This window comes from Rhinolophus sinicus, linkage group LG15 (genome assembly GCF_036562045.2).
Source record: "Rhinolophus sinicus isolate RSC01 linkage group LG15, ASM3656204v1, whole genome shotgun sequence".
NCBI lineage: Eukaryota > Metazoa > Chordata > Mammalia > Chiroptera > Rhinolophidae > Rhinolophus > Rhinolophus sinicus.
In genome coordinates, this window is record NC_133764.1 from 28,621,772 (window position 1) to 28,635,734 (window position 13,963).

The 13,963-nt window shown below is 43.5% G+C and overlaps 1 protein-coding gene across 7 annotated transcripts in view; it reads right to left on the reverse strand.

Annotated features, from left to right (window-relative positions):
* Positions 1-589: 589 nt before the first annotated feature.
* Positions 590-13,963, reverse strand: part of TEX2 (testis expressed 2) — a 92,465-nt gene continuing 79,091 nt past the window's right edge. For 4 of the 7 annotated variants that reach the window (XM_019732887.2, XM_019732888.2, XM_019732889.2 and 1 more), the window contains 5 exons: positions 13,618-13,750; positions 7,571-7,696; positions 5,912-6,121; positions 3,856-3,976; positions 590-2,230 (listed from right to left, as the gene is read on the reverse strand). In XM_019732887.2, coding sequence (XP_019588446.2) covers positions 2,108-2,230; positions 3,856-3,976; positions 5,912-6,121; positions 7,571-7,696; positions 13,618-13,750 — 713 coding nt within the window. In that variant the 3' untranslated portion in view covers positions 590-2,107. The remainder of the gene's footprint in view (positions 2,231-3,855; positions 3,977-5,911; positions 6,122-7,570; positions 7,697-13,617; positions 13,751-13,963) is intronic. The other 3 variants (XM_019732891.2, XM_074320454.1, XM_074320453.1) reach the window with 1 other exon arrangement.

The following is a 13,963-nucleotide window of genomic DNA, read 5'->3' on the forward strand; positions in this document are numbered from 1 at the left end:
CAGCGACCTTTTTACAAAAAGTACCATTTAAGGCCAACTGCTTTGGACACCATTCCAAGTGTTGGGCTAAAAGCGTTGCGCAAATGAATTTGTCCCAGTTAGCCTAAACAGCTTGCAACATGGTCGTTGTGGAGGTGAGTTAAATTCTATGCGTTACTGGGCACAACATAGGCACCTAAAGTACACAGTCCTTAGTAATCCAGACTCTAGGTGATGAACGATGCCTCACTGGGATTAGGTGAAATGTACACCCATTCTGAGTACAAGGCAGCACGTGGAGAAGGGCAAGGATGCACAGGCGCAGTGTGAACTGCTGTGGTGCTTAGTAACTGGAGGGGGCACCAAGTTAACAGGACTACAAGGCAATTATGGGTGTGAGCTCCTGTTCAGGAAGATTGCCTCCTCAGGGTTTTACTTGTGGATTGGGGATAATAGCACCTGCCTCTGGTCTGGTGTGACTACCTTAAAAGGGCTGGTCCCGTGATCACCCAGGAAATGCAAGCTATTGGCGACCTAGGGCCACTTAAGTGCCCTGTACCCACTATTCTGTCCCTATAAACAGTATTTAGAAATAACTTAGATGCGTATCTAGTATTTGACATGAGATATTTATTTTGTGAAACAATGCAAGCGATTGTAAATCCCCACATACTATTTAAGTGCAATAAGGTACAGTCGTGTGTAATCTCTCTACACAGCAGTGCATCTAGTCCTTTGCCTTTAATTATTGCACAGAAATTATAAAGACAGTGAACAAGACATGCGGACTGACAGGCAAGTTGGCCTACACAATGAGAAATTAGTACACCAACTGGAATGGTCAAATAATTTAAGTCAAATGGTTTAATGGTGTAATCAAAGTAATCAAATAAGGGTTCACATATTGTTTTCAATATATTAATTTCTTTAAAGTTCATGTTCAGGCAAGGTGCTGTTTAAAAAAACCACTATTAGCACAGTCCACAGATGGAAGTTATCAAGTTACCCAAGGTAATTTTGATGTTGAATGAAGCTTTAAACAAAATCATTTTAAATGTACTTCTCAAAGCAAATTGTACAATTAGAGCCTTCACACTTGTAAACTAAACATTCTGACACAAATGCACAAAATAAAGTTGGCAACATTGAAGACATGTGACAGGTTAATTTTGAGATATGTAGTGTTTGATGTTGAGCAAACTTTTGGTCTTGACTCCCGATGATAGCAGTTCTGTTTTGGCCATCAGAAAAGGAAACTGCCCACAAAACATCCCAAACCAATGACAGTAAAGCATTTAGATGCCTATACAAAGCTTCTGGAGCACACTGGAAGTGCCAGATAGAAAACTGGTCGCTCTGGCTTTCTGTTCCTACCCGATCCGGTCACATGCAGTGTTTGATGTTTTCACATATGCTCATGTTAGGAAACCATTTGGGATTTGTTAGAACCAGGTGATTGTACCTCACTGAAAAAAGGCTTGGGATAGTTTGATCTCATGGCTTTGCCTAATGTTCAGAGAAATCCCACTGTCTCCACCCCAGCTGATAGTGTTAGTGTATGTTCATGTTCTATGGCTACTTGCTTCCAAAACGCACAATTTAATATGAAGAAAAGTAAGTTGCTATGCTTATCTCTTTATCACCAATGAAATAGCTCACAAAATCCCACTCTCCACCCTCCACACATGACTACATTCACATTCTCAGAGTGTGGAGGGCTGCGTGACAAACTGGAAGTGAGAAAACGTTCCATCTGTGCTCTGGCTGCCTGAGGAAAAGCTTTGGAGTCGAGCAAGGGGAAGCCTTCCAGGTGTAGCTTTGCTCTTCATGTGCTCTTGCTGCCACAAAAACTGGTTGACTTACAGCAGTGGTGTAAGTCACTTGTGACCTCTCGATCCACTGTGATGATTCTTCCTGTCTCCTTTGCTGAGTCAAAGCTTTGTCGTAGGCAATCCAGACAGCAGACGCTGGACATGTGGAATGACACCTCACAGTGGAATGGGCACTGGCAGGCAGAGGGCAGAAGCTGTGGCACAAGGAAAGGCCAGTGCTACAGCACGGATGGCAGCCAAGAACCCCACACCTTGAGCTAGATCTCATAATACTGGGAACATCAGATCTTCAGCCATCACAGCTGATCAGCAGCCTCCGCAAGTTGGTCTTTCAGGAGGCAGGAAGTAGAGCGAGGGTCCATGGCTGAGTGCATTAGAGGGATATAAACATCATCCATGTTTGGCATGACAAAAACTTTCTGTAGGAAGAAAGAACAGCCAGGTGGAAGAATGCTTTGTTTTCTCAGGCTGTCGCTCTACTGTTTTGATAATTTAGGCAAGTTTTTAAAATATATATGAAATAACTTCCTACACATTTCTACCATATTTAGAAAGTTGAGGAATCACATCAGTGCATAGACACAAGAATCCAGTAAAGTTAGCCCTGTTGCAGAAGCAACCTTTGATTTCATGTACATATAATAAAATTATTATTGATAAATGGACTCAACCTTATTTTAAGAGAACTGGCTTAAGCTGCTCATAATATTTCTAAATTACATTCCAAGTGAATTCATCCATTTAAATCTATCAAAAAAATGTAAGCAAATTTTTTTAAAAACCAAAACCAGACATATATATATGTGTACACACACACACACACACACACACACACACCAAATCCTACTATAGTGAATACCTAAAGGATAATCCGTGATGGATAATAATGGTGCTTTGCCTGTTTATAAAGTAGTTTTGTACAAGTGAATTTTGGCAATGCATTCAATCTTCAGTAATGCTCTCTTACAAAAGCATAAATGAAAACTTACCAGGTGACTATGGGAAAATGCAGTAGTTACACTTCAACTTCCCAACTTGCCTCAAAAATACTAGGCACCAATCTCTGCCCCCTTGTCTCTTTTGCTCCTTGTACCCCAATACCCCTAAAGAGATGACCCACTCAAATCCTAACATAGGATCTAGAGAGAGAAGAAAAAGCAAAAACACCTGAAGGCACAAGGTGTCTCCCCTAACTAGGTTCAAAATACTTTTTCCATTTGGTGTTAATATTAATAAGCTTTCCAGAAATTGGTTTTCAGTTATATTTAATCTATAGCTTTTAAATAATAAAAATATAGTTTTAAAGGCAATAACTCAAAATATACCACTGCAAAAATATGGGTCTTCTTCTAAAAGTGAAATTCAGTACAAAGCAAATAAATTGGTAATCTGTAATTGGTAACCCTGAAAGACAACTGCCTCAAAAATCTGATAGAAATTTGATAGAGATAGCTCATCCCAGGACCTCGGCTACATTGCTATTAACCTTTGGTGGCAGAATGCAGAGGACAGGCTTGGAGAACGAGCTCGGGCGTAGTATAAACTCCAAGACCACCCTAGAATACTATCCACGGGAGCGACAGACCTGATGCATCTCTGGACCCTACGGGGAGGTGGCAGCTGCACACGGAAGGGTTTCCATGAGAACTAAACAAATGGAGCAAGGTGGATAGCACACAAGGACGGGAACAACTTTCCTGACCACAGTGGGTGCTAGGAGCTGGCCAGTTCCAGGCCTCACAAAGCCCAAAGACAGCTCCCCGAGAAGGAGGGCTTAACTCTTGCCAGGCCTCTTGGTATAAGACAGTCATTTTGCTCCTGGACCCCTCCTCTTGGGTTTCCTCTGACGACTACTTAACAGGGTGCTGTGGGTGAGTTTCAGGGTTTTTGAAACTACCTAAAATTTGACCTGTTTGATCATACGTGTACTTTCCTGGGAGAGGATCCTCAAAATATGATCCTGACCCACGTGAAGCTCAGAACTTCTGTGCTACCCAGAGCTTTTACACTCAGTGTGAAATACTAGATGACCCTGCAGGTTTACCTGAAACTCTTGCTCCAGTTTCTTCTCTATCCAGTCTGTCACATGAACTAATGTCACTTCTCTCTCTCCAAGTTTTGGCCGAGCTTTCAGCTCTACGTATGGTGGCTTCCGGAAACCATACCTTTTAAAGAAGACAACAGTCACATTTAGAAGCAAAGGAAAAAAGTGTACATTCCTCATTTACACAGGCCTTTATCACTACTAAAATGTTCTCTTATTCTGAAAATCCCCTCTGAAACATAATTCAGCACAGCAAGTATGAATTGTGAACTCCCTGTGTCCCTGGACGGTGTGTGGGGGGCTGTGATGATTGGAGAACAGTTTTGACAAACTAAGAAAGCCAGGAAGTGCCACTGGAATAGTCTGTGGCCTGGGCTTTGTTTTTTCCTAAAATGGCAATAACCTTTTTTGTTTTTATTTTCATAAAATAAAAGCAGTATATATATGTTACAAAACCCAAAATATACAAGTTCATAAAGCAGAAAGTGAAAGACACTGCCTCTCTGAATCTCACCCCGGAGATGAGACCACTGAGAAGTGGGGTCGATATTCCCCACATTCCTAATATGCATATGTAAATAGAGAACGTTTTTAGAACCTGCTTTTTCATTCCACACTCCACACCACCCTTATGATGTCTTCTTGACGGAGCAGATTGGCACTCGGAATTGCTGGCAAAGTATCCAGACAAGAGACTGTGTGTTATCAAACTAAAAACTTCAACTTGTCATGGACTAATGTTTTAAAAAATATAATAAAAATGTCAAATTGCTATAAATGTTTCTAAACACTCAATATTTAAACTTATCTCTGTGGATCAACAATAAATAGTTCAGCATTTGAGCATCATTAGCTGGCACTATCTCAGAGGCCTTTGCTTTCATCTCCCACTGAGCAGTGGCGTTTATAATTGATATAGATCTTAAAGCTTAAAAGGGGGAGAAATGTATCAACTCTTATAAAATTAGGTTTGGAAGACAGTACAGAAAGATATTAACTGGTTATTTTTGGATGGTAAGATTGTAAGCTTTTCTTTTAATGAAAATATTACTTAAAAAAATAAAATCTAAAGTAATATTTTTAAGTTTTTAGTGGGAAACACCAATGTCATCACTAATCGGTTAGTCAATTCAAAAATCCTCTTTGGATCATTCCTACAAACCCTCTGAACAGTAAGGATGTGTACTAGCATGCTGGTTTTCCTCTATGATAAAACACAGCTATCTTTTTTATATGAGTATACTTTATGGTACAATGAGATCGCTTAGGCAATCCTTGTAAACACTTATGTACATTTTATACAGCTTGGAATGTCAATTTTAAATTGAAATTCACAGACAATGATTTTTCTTCTGCTAGATCCGTGAATAATTTTTTTCAGTGATTCTCAATTCTGGCTTGGTCTCCTAACCCCTGAATCCTGAGGGTTGGGCTGGGCGTATCTTTATTTTTAACAAGTCCCCAGGTAACTGATACGTAGGTGGGATTGAGAACCACTGGTTCATTCAGTGACAGCTCCTTGGATAGACTTCCCACCACAGTTACCAAGTGGACATACTCCTGCCTCTTTAACATCTTGGTCTCACCCAGGGAAGTCTTCTTTCTTAAGCTCCTGGGACTCTGCTGGATGTGTGATTCCTGTCTGTAAAGTGGGGATAACAACCACCCATCTCCACAGGCTGCTGTGCAGGTGAAGCAGTTACACCCCAGGCCAAGCAGAGAGTAAGAGTCCTACAAATGGCAGTGTTCTTACTGGTGCAAAAAGTTGCCTTTAGAGAGGAGGGAGGTCAAGAGTAGAAACAGCTCATCCCATAAACTTCACCTATTGACCTGAACTCTTCCTAACATGGGAAGATGAATCTTTAAATGTGAATTAGCCACTCACAGTAGAAAGTGGAATGGGATGTACAACTAACATTAAGGTTCCATGGAAAATGTCTGAAAGTGCTTCTGCCCAGAAGGTCCTTTCCATAATGTCAAGGGTAAGCAGGCTGGGATTGTTATGGTCACACAACACGGGCAATCGCTTGCTGTCCCTGAGGGCCCCTCCACGCACCATATTCGGTCAGTTGGGGGAGGTGGAATGTTGACCGTCAAGGTTCCTCTACATTCTTGAACTTCCACAGTTAGCAGCAGGGGTGTATTGGAGACTTCTTCGATCTTCTTTTTAATGAACTCTGTCTCCGTTGCTTTTTGGAAATATTTCGACTTGGTAATTTTATCCACAAACCTCATAATCTTACTTGTTCGATGACCGCCAACATACCTTTAAATGAGGGACACAAATGGGTGTTAGCAGCAACTTTGCTCCTTCACAAACAAAAACGTTGTGACTCTTCATTCACCTTACTTTAGACCAGAGTTTCTCAATCTCAGCACCCCTGACACTGGGTCATTCTTTGTTGTGGGGGCCTGTTCTGGGTATTGTAGGGTGTTTAGCACCATTCCTGGCCTCCACCTACTATGTCACTAGCACACTCCCCCCAGTCATGACAATAGAAAATGTCTTCAGACATTGCTAAATGTCCCCTGGGGGACAAAATCACCCCAGTTGAAAACTGCTACTTTAGACAAGGTGTAAACGTCACACAGAGTTGAATCTTGACAACAGAGAGTCAAAGTTCTCAAGAGCAAACTGAGAAGGCATGTCATGTTTATAACCCTCAAATACTGAATATAAAACCAGTGTTTTCCTAGAGAAACCTCACCATCTCTAGATGGCAATAAGAAATTACACTGCGTCACAGGGACACAAAACACACAATTTTTTTACTGGCTGCCTTTTAGGTGGTGTCATACCAATTTTGAGTGGCAACTGCTTTTTAAAGGGCTTAGGAACTTCTAAAGACAAATGCTACATCAAGCTGACATGCTAGCAGGCCAACAAAGCAATCTTTTTTATCAGGTCATATCTACCATAAGACTACCCCAAGGTGAGAGGGTACTTGCTCTTTAAAATCCCACACAGTTCCAGACTGTCAGAAATACTATGTGTATGTGTAGAGAAAAGCAATCATTCCTAAGAAAGTCAAGCAGGTAGATAGATTTTAAATAATGCACACACACTTTAGAACCAGCTCCTCAAACGTCTGAATTTTCTTTTCATCTTCTGTAGGATTTCAAAAGTGAATAGGCTGATATTTTCCTACAGATGTTTCTGGCTTCTTTATAATCTTAGTTCCCTTAACTCATTAAATAATTAAAAGATCTGTACAGAGTGGCTGTTTAAGCACTTTGATCATTCCACAGTCTGAGTAACAGGCAAAGAGAGCCCCAGAAAAGAAGTTCATGATCCAAAAGGTCAGTTAAGTGACCGATGTTTTCAAAATTTCACCAAAGAAATCACCCGAATGTCTCCACTTTGTAGGAACTAACAGCTCAACCAAAGCAAGTGTGACACAACGGAAAGGGGAGTAATACTCTCCACCGAGCACCAGGGGGCGCGGTTGTATAACTTGTGCTCCTTGTGATAACAAGCATGCCCTTCAATCCTGTTCTTTACTCCAATAGTCAGAGAAAGCCATTTTGGTTGGGACCCTTTTAAGTAAAAAAAGCTATATGAATCTCTTTTGATCCGGGGCCGGGAATTTAAACAAGCCATTGACTTTGAGTTATTAATGTAAAACCATTCACTCAATGTGAAGGACGAGGGAAGAAAGCTCACCCCCATCTTGCTGCCCTGACCCCTGGAGCCCCAGAAGCTGGATCCACTTACCCTTCGGCCCCTGGGAGAAGCGGTTTGTCTCCTGCACTGGGCTCTGGTGCATCGTCTTCGTCGGAGGAGCCAGCACTGGAGGACTCCTCGTCACTGTCAGCCAGACAGTATGCCCTGGGCCTGCAACTGAACAGGGCAGAGTCACCACCGCAGCCTGCCGGCCACCCAGGCTCTGCGTAGAAAGGGAACACACACACTCCACCGCCACCACCACCACACGTCATTCTCCCCAACCCACCCCAAAAAGAAGAGGCCCAATCCAATCCAAGAGTCCTTAGATTGGCCTGGTACCCGGGAGACTCTTCAGCCGCGAAGTCCCCTGGGAGGACCACAGAGGATTTGGGCCTGAAGAGTTCGATTTGGCGCATGCGTCAGGACAGGTAGTGGGGAGTTTGGTGCAATGGACACAAAATGCAGTGAGTTCATCAATAGTGCAGCAATAGCTAAGAGGGAGGGTGAATGACAAACGTGATGGTTGCAAGGGTGAGGTGACAGCTTATGTTGGAGACATGAGCACCTCTCACTGAGGAGGGGGGTGTTCAGGCAAGTCCCCTCACTCTGGCTGAGTTCAACAAGTAGGATGCTCTCTGGCGTGGTTACCTCTACATTAGTTTTCACTCAAGACTCCCTTCTAGTGAACTGACATATTCCACACCTGGCCCCGCTCCTGCCAGTCACAGAAAAAGCCAACCACCACAAGGTACAAATCTTAAGGTACTCTAGAAAGCATCTGACATGAGAACCCAGGAAGTGTCCTGGACAAGTACACTTTGAAATACCATTTTAAAACAAGTAAGAAGCCTCATCAGAGAGCGATGTCCCTCATTAATCTTTCCAGCTTGCGTCTTGTTTCCAGAAGCATGGGGGTTGCTGGATCCCCAGCAGTGGTGAGTGATTGAGGTTCCCTACTGAGGATCACTGGGGGCTTCTTGGCTGAGCTTTAGCCCCACAAGAGGCAGCTCCCTTGCTGGATGGTGGCTTCGCTTCAGGGAGGAAAAAGAGCAGGGCCCATCTTTGAGGTTCAGAGACTTGATTGGGACAAAGGGAACCATGGACAGAGTCGTCTCTGAACACGATTAAGCAGCCAAATGATCACTAAGCAGAGGCTGGGCCTGGTATTTTTGACCAGGACACAATTACCAGGACTGGGGAAGGCAATAGAGATGACGTCTTATCTTCCTGCAGGTGCAATCCTTTGGGGTTTTTCTCTGATGCTGTCCTTGGGCCACCGGAAGCAGCCTACCGGGGCAGTCATCTCCTAGCCAAGAGGAGCCAAGGGCACCCAAGGGCAGAGCACACGTGCCGGTGTGGACTGAAGGCTCAGCAGAGGCTCCAGCACTGGGAGGGCAGGACTGAGATCTCTGCCCCTGAAACGGGAGCCTGGCTGTAAGAGGACCCCGAGTGTCCTCCCTGGCAGGACACCCGGACCCTCCTTGAGCCCAGCTCTGACACGTTAGAGCCAGCTGCTCCAGCCAACAGGCTTGAGTGTAACGTTAAAGGGAAACTCCCTCTGCAGACACAAAAGCCTCTTGTGCCACAGAAACAACAACAGCACCTAACTGACTTGTTCTTCCTCTTTCCATCTGAGGCCTGGCTGGTCCAGGAAATGTGTATGTGTGTTCACTGGTCACAAAGCGACTTCAGAGCTTTCTATGGTTTGACAGCCCTCACTAGAGCCTCGTTTATTTAAAATGTACAGAGTAAAAGCAAAACATGATTTCCAAGAAAGCCTAAATTGTGTCTTGAGATAAGTCAGGGACATAAATCCCCGAAGGTAACACAACCATCTCAGAAATGCATCTTACTTCTCCACCAGCACGGTGAATGTGCTCCCGGCTCGGACCTAGAGCTGCCAGGTAGGCAATCTGTGTCCTGCTCCCCGCCTACCCAGCACGAAAGGCTGCCTCAAAATCTGGGACCACAGCAAAATCTGCCCTCCTGTCCCCACCAGTTATTTGTCATCTGGCAGCCATCAGACCCAGGGCAGAAGATGCCAAAGGCTACCCACTGCAGGGAGTTCTCAGGTTCCCAAATTAATTCCCGCAGGACAGAGATCAGGACAAATTTTGCGGCTTCAAGTTAATAATTTAGACAATGCTATATCAGTTAAAGCAGATCAGATGACACGAAATTCTGATTTTGACTAAATGTTACCTCTGATCTCTGCACAGGGAGCTAAATTATGTGGCACCCAATACTAATTAAATGTGTAACTAACTGGCTGATAGTCAGTTTTATAACTGAACCTGCATTTTATGATCTCAACCCTATGATGTCAGCGTGAACTTTGGAGAAAGACACACTGCACATCCTTATTTAAGATGTGCTAGAATAAAGCCTAATTTTTAACAACACACCTTAGAATTCCAGATGAGTGTGACATCCTTTCAAAGAGCCACCTTAAAAGGCTTATTGCAGTTTTGCAGCCACTGTTAACAATCTTTTTGGAAGTGTATTTAGAATCAGATACATAAGAAAAACGGAATTATTTTATCACTGATACTCTGTCTCAGACCAAACATTTTATTTCTTGGTCTCACTAATCACCATTGCCTCTGAACAATGTCTCAAAGATCCAATTCATCTACAAAGCAGGATGATTTGCTGTCACCCAGGACAGTTAAAAGAATGTCACAGATTCCAGAGGAAATTCTAAAAAAGCAGCTCCACAAAAATGCTTTTAAGTGAAGCATGCATAATTAAACAGCCCCCAAAGGTGGCTGCCTTGTGGGGGACCACACTCATGAGAACGTATTCATTTTCTTTTATTCCAGAGAAATCCGCCCCGTACGTCTGCCACAGACACACGTTCGCATACAACCACAGAGTCAGACCTAGTCACAGTGTGGGCTGCAAGCACTGGGCTCTCAACCCCTCAGGAGACTCAGGGCGGGGTGGTGGTGGTGGTGTTTCGGGGTACACTGTGGACTAGTGACCTAACATGGAGGCCAGACAGGACCTCCACATGGGGACTTGCACGTTGGGCCCAGTTTGCACTGCTAGAGCATGAACAGGCCAAGTGCCTTACCGGAAATGTCCTCCTCCAAGGCCAGCCTTCATTTCCCCGACTGACTCACTTTGGCCCTCTTTAGGCAATCCTAAAGTTAAGACTGCTCAGTTTACCGCCTGAATTCTACTGCATACCTCACTGCCCCAAAGTTATGTTAACTACGTACCGTGTTTCCCCGAAATTAAGACTGGGTCTTACATTAATTTTTGCTCCAAAAAACACATTAGGGCTTATGTTCAGGGATGTCATCCTGAAAAATCACGCTAGGGCTTATTTTCTCGTTAGGTCTTATTTTTCGGGAAACACGGTATGTAATAAGACTATTTGGGAAATAAAAAGACTACAGGATAAATGTCTGCAAATATAGTGTACGCACATTTCAAAAGGAAAGGACTTCACTAGAATAAAGAAACATTTCAATTTCTCACGGTCACTTAGGGTAATAATATGGAGACGTGAACAACTTCCTACCAGTAAGTAGGACTTCTCACAGGTTGAGCAGCATCTCCTGAGACTCCCCAAGGGCACACTCATTTGCACACTTGAAGGGGGACTGCAAAAAGCAGGGAGACAAAGCAGAGGCCCGGCCAGAGGCCAGAGCGGGACAGCAGGGGAACCAGTCCCTGCGGGGAAGTGAGGCCCTCGACTGGCAGCCACAGGCCACGGGGAGGGCCTGGAGGAAAGGGCTGCTGCCGGCTGCCTCATACGTTCTGCTCTGTGGACAGGTCTCAGATTGAAGGAAATGTCAGGATGAAAGATCACACAGGTGCTTAAAAACAGCTACTGTCATACTAACTTCTGTGTCTCCTGTGGTGTGTAGCCTCAGGGTGATTCCCTATGTTCAGGGCTGAGGAGGTGAAGAGTGGATTCTAGAATCACTTCTGGGACTAGATTCTTGGCTATGGATGGGCTTTCAGAGGCTCTTGATACTCCCAGGAATTGTGAGCCAGGTGGCACACATGTAGGCATTTTCTGGGAGAAGAATCCAGAACTCTCAGATTCTCAAAGGGGTCCTTTATGCAAAAAAGGGTTAAAGGCTCATTTTTCCCAGGCCTTTTTCTCCCAAGTGAAGTGCTTTTGGATTGTAGGTTTCCTTGCTTTTAAAATTAAATGACAGCAAATCACACATCAACATATAATTTAACACCTTCACAGGAAGGAGCAAAATATTTTACACCAGACTCTACTGTGAAAAAAATGGTACTTCAGAAATATATTACAAATTAAATATAATACCATCATATTCCAAAAGCAGAGGATTTTTTTCACAGTCTAGAGAAGCACTGCTTGCTCAGAAACACATCCATCCTCTGATCAGCCAGAGTTTATGAACTTCAAATTGTGCTAAGAGAGCCACATGAATAATAGTGAACATTGAAGGCCTGAGTGGTGAGGCTGTCAGGGCCCTGGCCGGGATGGGGCCCTATCTGTTGCCCAAGATGGCCCCCCCCCTTTCCAGTGGCGTCCCAGCAGCTCTGTGCCCGCAAAGGGCTGTTTCCAGGAAGGGCTCCTTGCACAAAAGCGTCTGACGGATGTTTGCTCTCTCATGCTCCCATTTAGTTAGACCTCACATTCGAGACTGTGTCTGCCTGATGTTATAGGCAGTTGGTCCTGCCACTCTGTTGTTGTGAGGCTAGACTGACGATGCTCACGTGTGCATGGAGACAGGTGGGGGTGTCCAGGGACAGAAGTGGAGTCGGACTACAGGACTAGATCAGGACCCCAGCAATTCAAATCAAGGAGGTTGGTAGGACGTGCCCTGCCTCGATCTCTAAATACTCCTGGACCTCAGTCCTCTCAGGTCTACAAACTGAACCTTTATGGCCAGGACGATGATGAAAGGACAAGCTTCCGACTGGTGTCACATGGAATCAAACAAGACTCAGCATTGACAGGGTATGAAATGCTACATGGAGAGTTGATAAATATCACTCACCAGCAAATACAATCCACAGATTGCCGAATCCAAACACATTTTAACAAATAGCAGAAAAACAGAAGGAAAACAGCACAGATACAGGTTAGATTGCATACAGCAGGTAAAATTCTCCAATTATTAAAATAGGAACACTTCATTAAGTAACTTGGATAGATCAGAGTAATTTAAGTAAAAGAACATTCTCAAATGTATGACCCAACTCCCTCCATCTGCTATTACCACAATATGAATAGAAGTATCATGTCAGTATCATCACTAAGTAAAAATCTAAGAGTATGTGTCTTATATTTAGACCCTGAAAAGGTGGCTCTTTGTGGAGTTTTCCTGTCATTGTGCTGTTACTGTTAATTCTATGCAAAGGGGCGAAAGATGCACACTGCTATCAACAGTTTTTGTTTGGTAAAAAAAAATTATACAATTTAAATTTGTAGTCAGAAGCAGTCATTTTAAAAGTGTGTGGGAATGTAAAATTTCCAGCTTACCCATATTCTAGGTATTGGAGAAAAAAAAATCAAGCTTCAATAATTAGCTCACAAATTTGGACTATTTACTAAATCAGACAAACTCTGGGCAGTAGATGCAGTACCTGCTACAAAGAGAGGCATTTACTAAGCAAATCAATATTGTATTATTTAAGGAAAATGCATCTCAAAACACTTGAGGGGCACCTTCTTGGCTAAACAATCAATTGCTAATGAGAAATAATTCTGACTTTGTGATTAAAGCAGACAGACCCCAGGGACCTTGCCCACACATGGCTCTCTGTGGCGGTGAGTTGAAGAAAGTACTTTCTGAATGACAATTTCCTTCACAGAACATTTTATTGTGCAGACAAGCCTGCCCTGCTGGTCTGAATCAGTGATGCTTTCGGGGTAATCAATACTGTGTGCCCCACTGGCAGCACTGAGCAGAGGTAGGGACTCCCAGTCTGCAGGGGATGAGACTAGGGAACTGTTCCCTGAAACCCTCTGTGGTCAGAAGCACTTAAGTGAAGCTCACTTAGCATCGGGACTACTACTACACATCAAACCTGCTCTCAGAGGCTGGAGGGAGAGGTTGGCCCCAGGGTTGGATTAGTAAATTCATATAGCCCCTTACCCTTCTTTGCCAATTTCTCCAACCTTCAGGGCTTCAACAAGAGGCTCTTTACCTAGTTTGGTCAAATTCATTTTGGTCTCGAGAGTCATCAGAAAGGACCCATTGTAGGACATTTCCAAATCGATCCAGAGTCCTGGAGAAATGGTGAAAAAAACAGAAATTCTTTTTTTTCCCCTAGAAAAACATGACTATAAGTAATAGTATAAAGTTTGTATTATAAAGTATCTAAGTAGGTATCACATTGAAATTCTATAGCTATATATACATCGCCTATACTATACTACCAAGGCATGCAAAAGAAGTGTCTGGAAATGGTTCAAACATTTGGCAAACTGCCATCATTTCA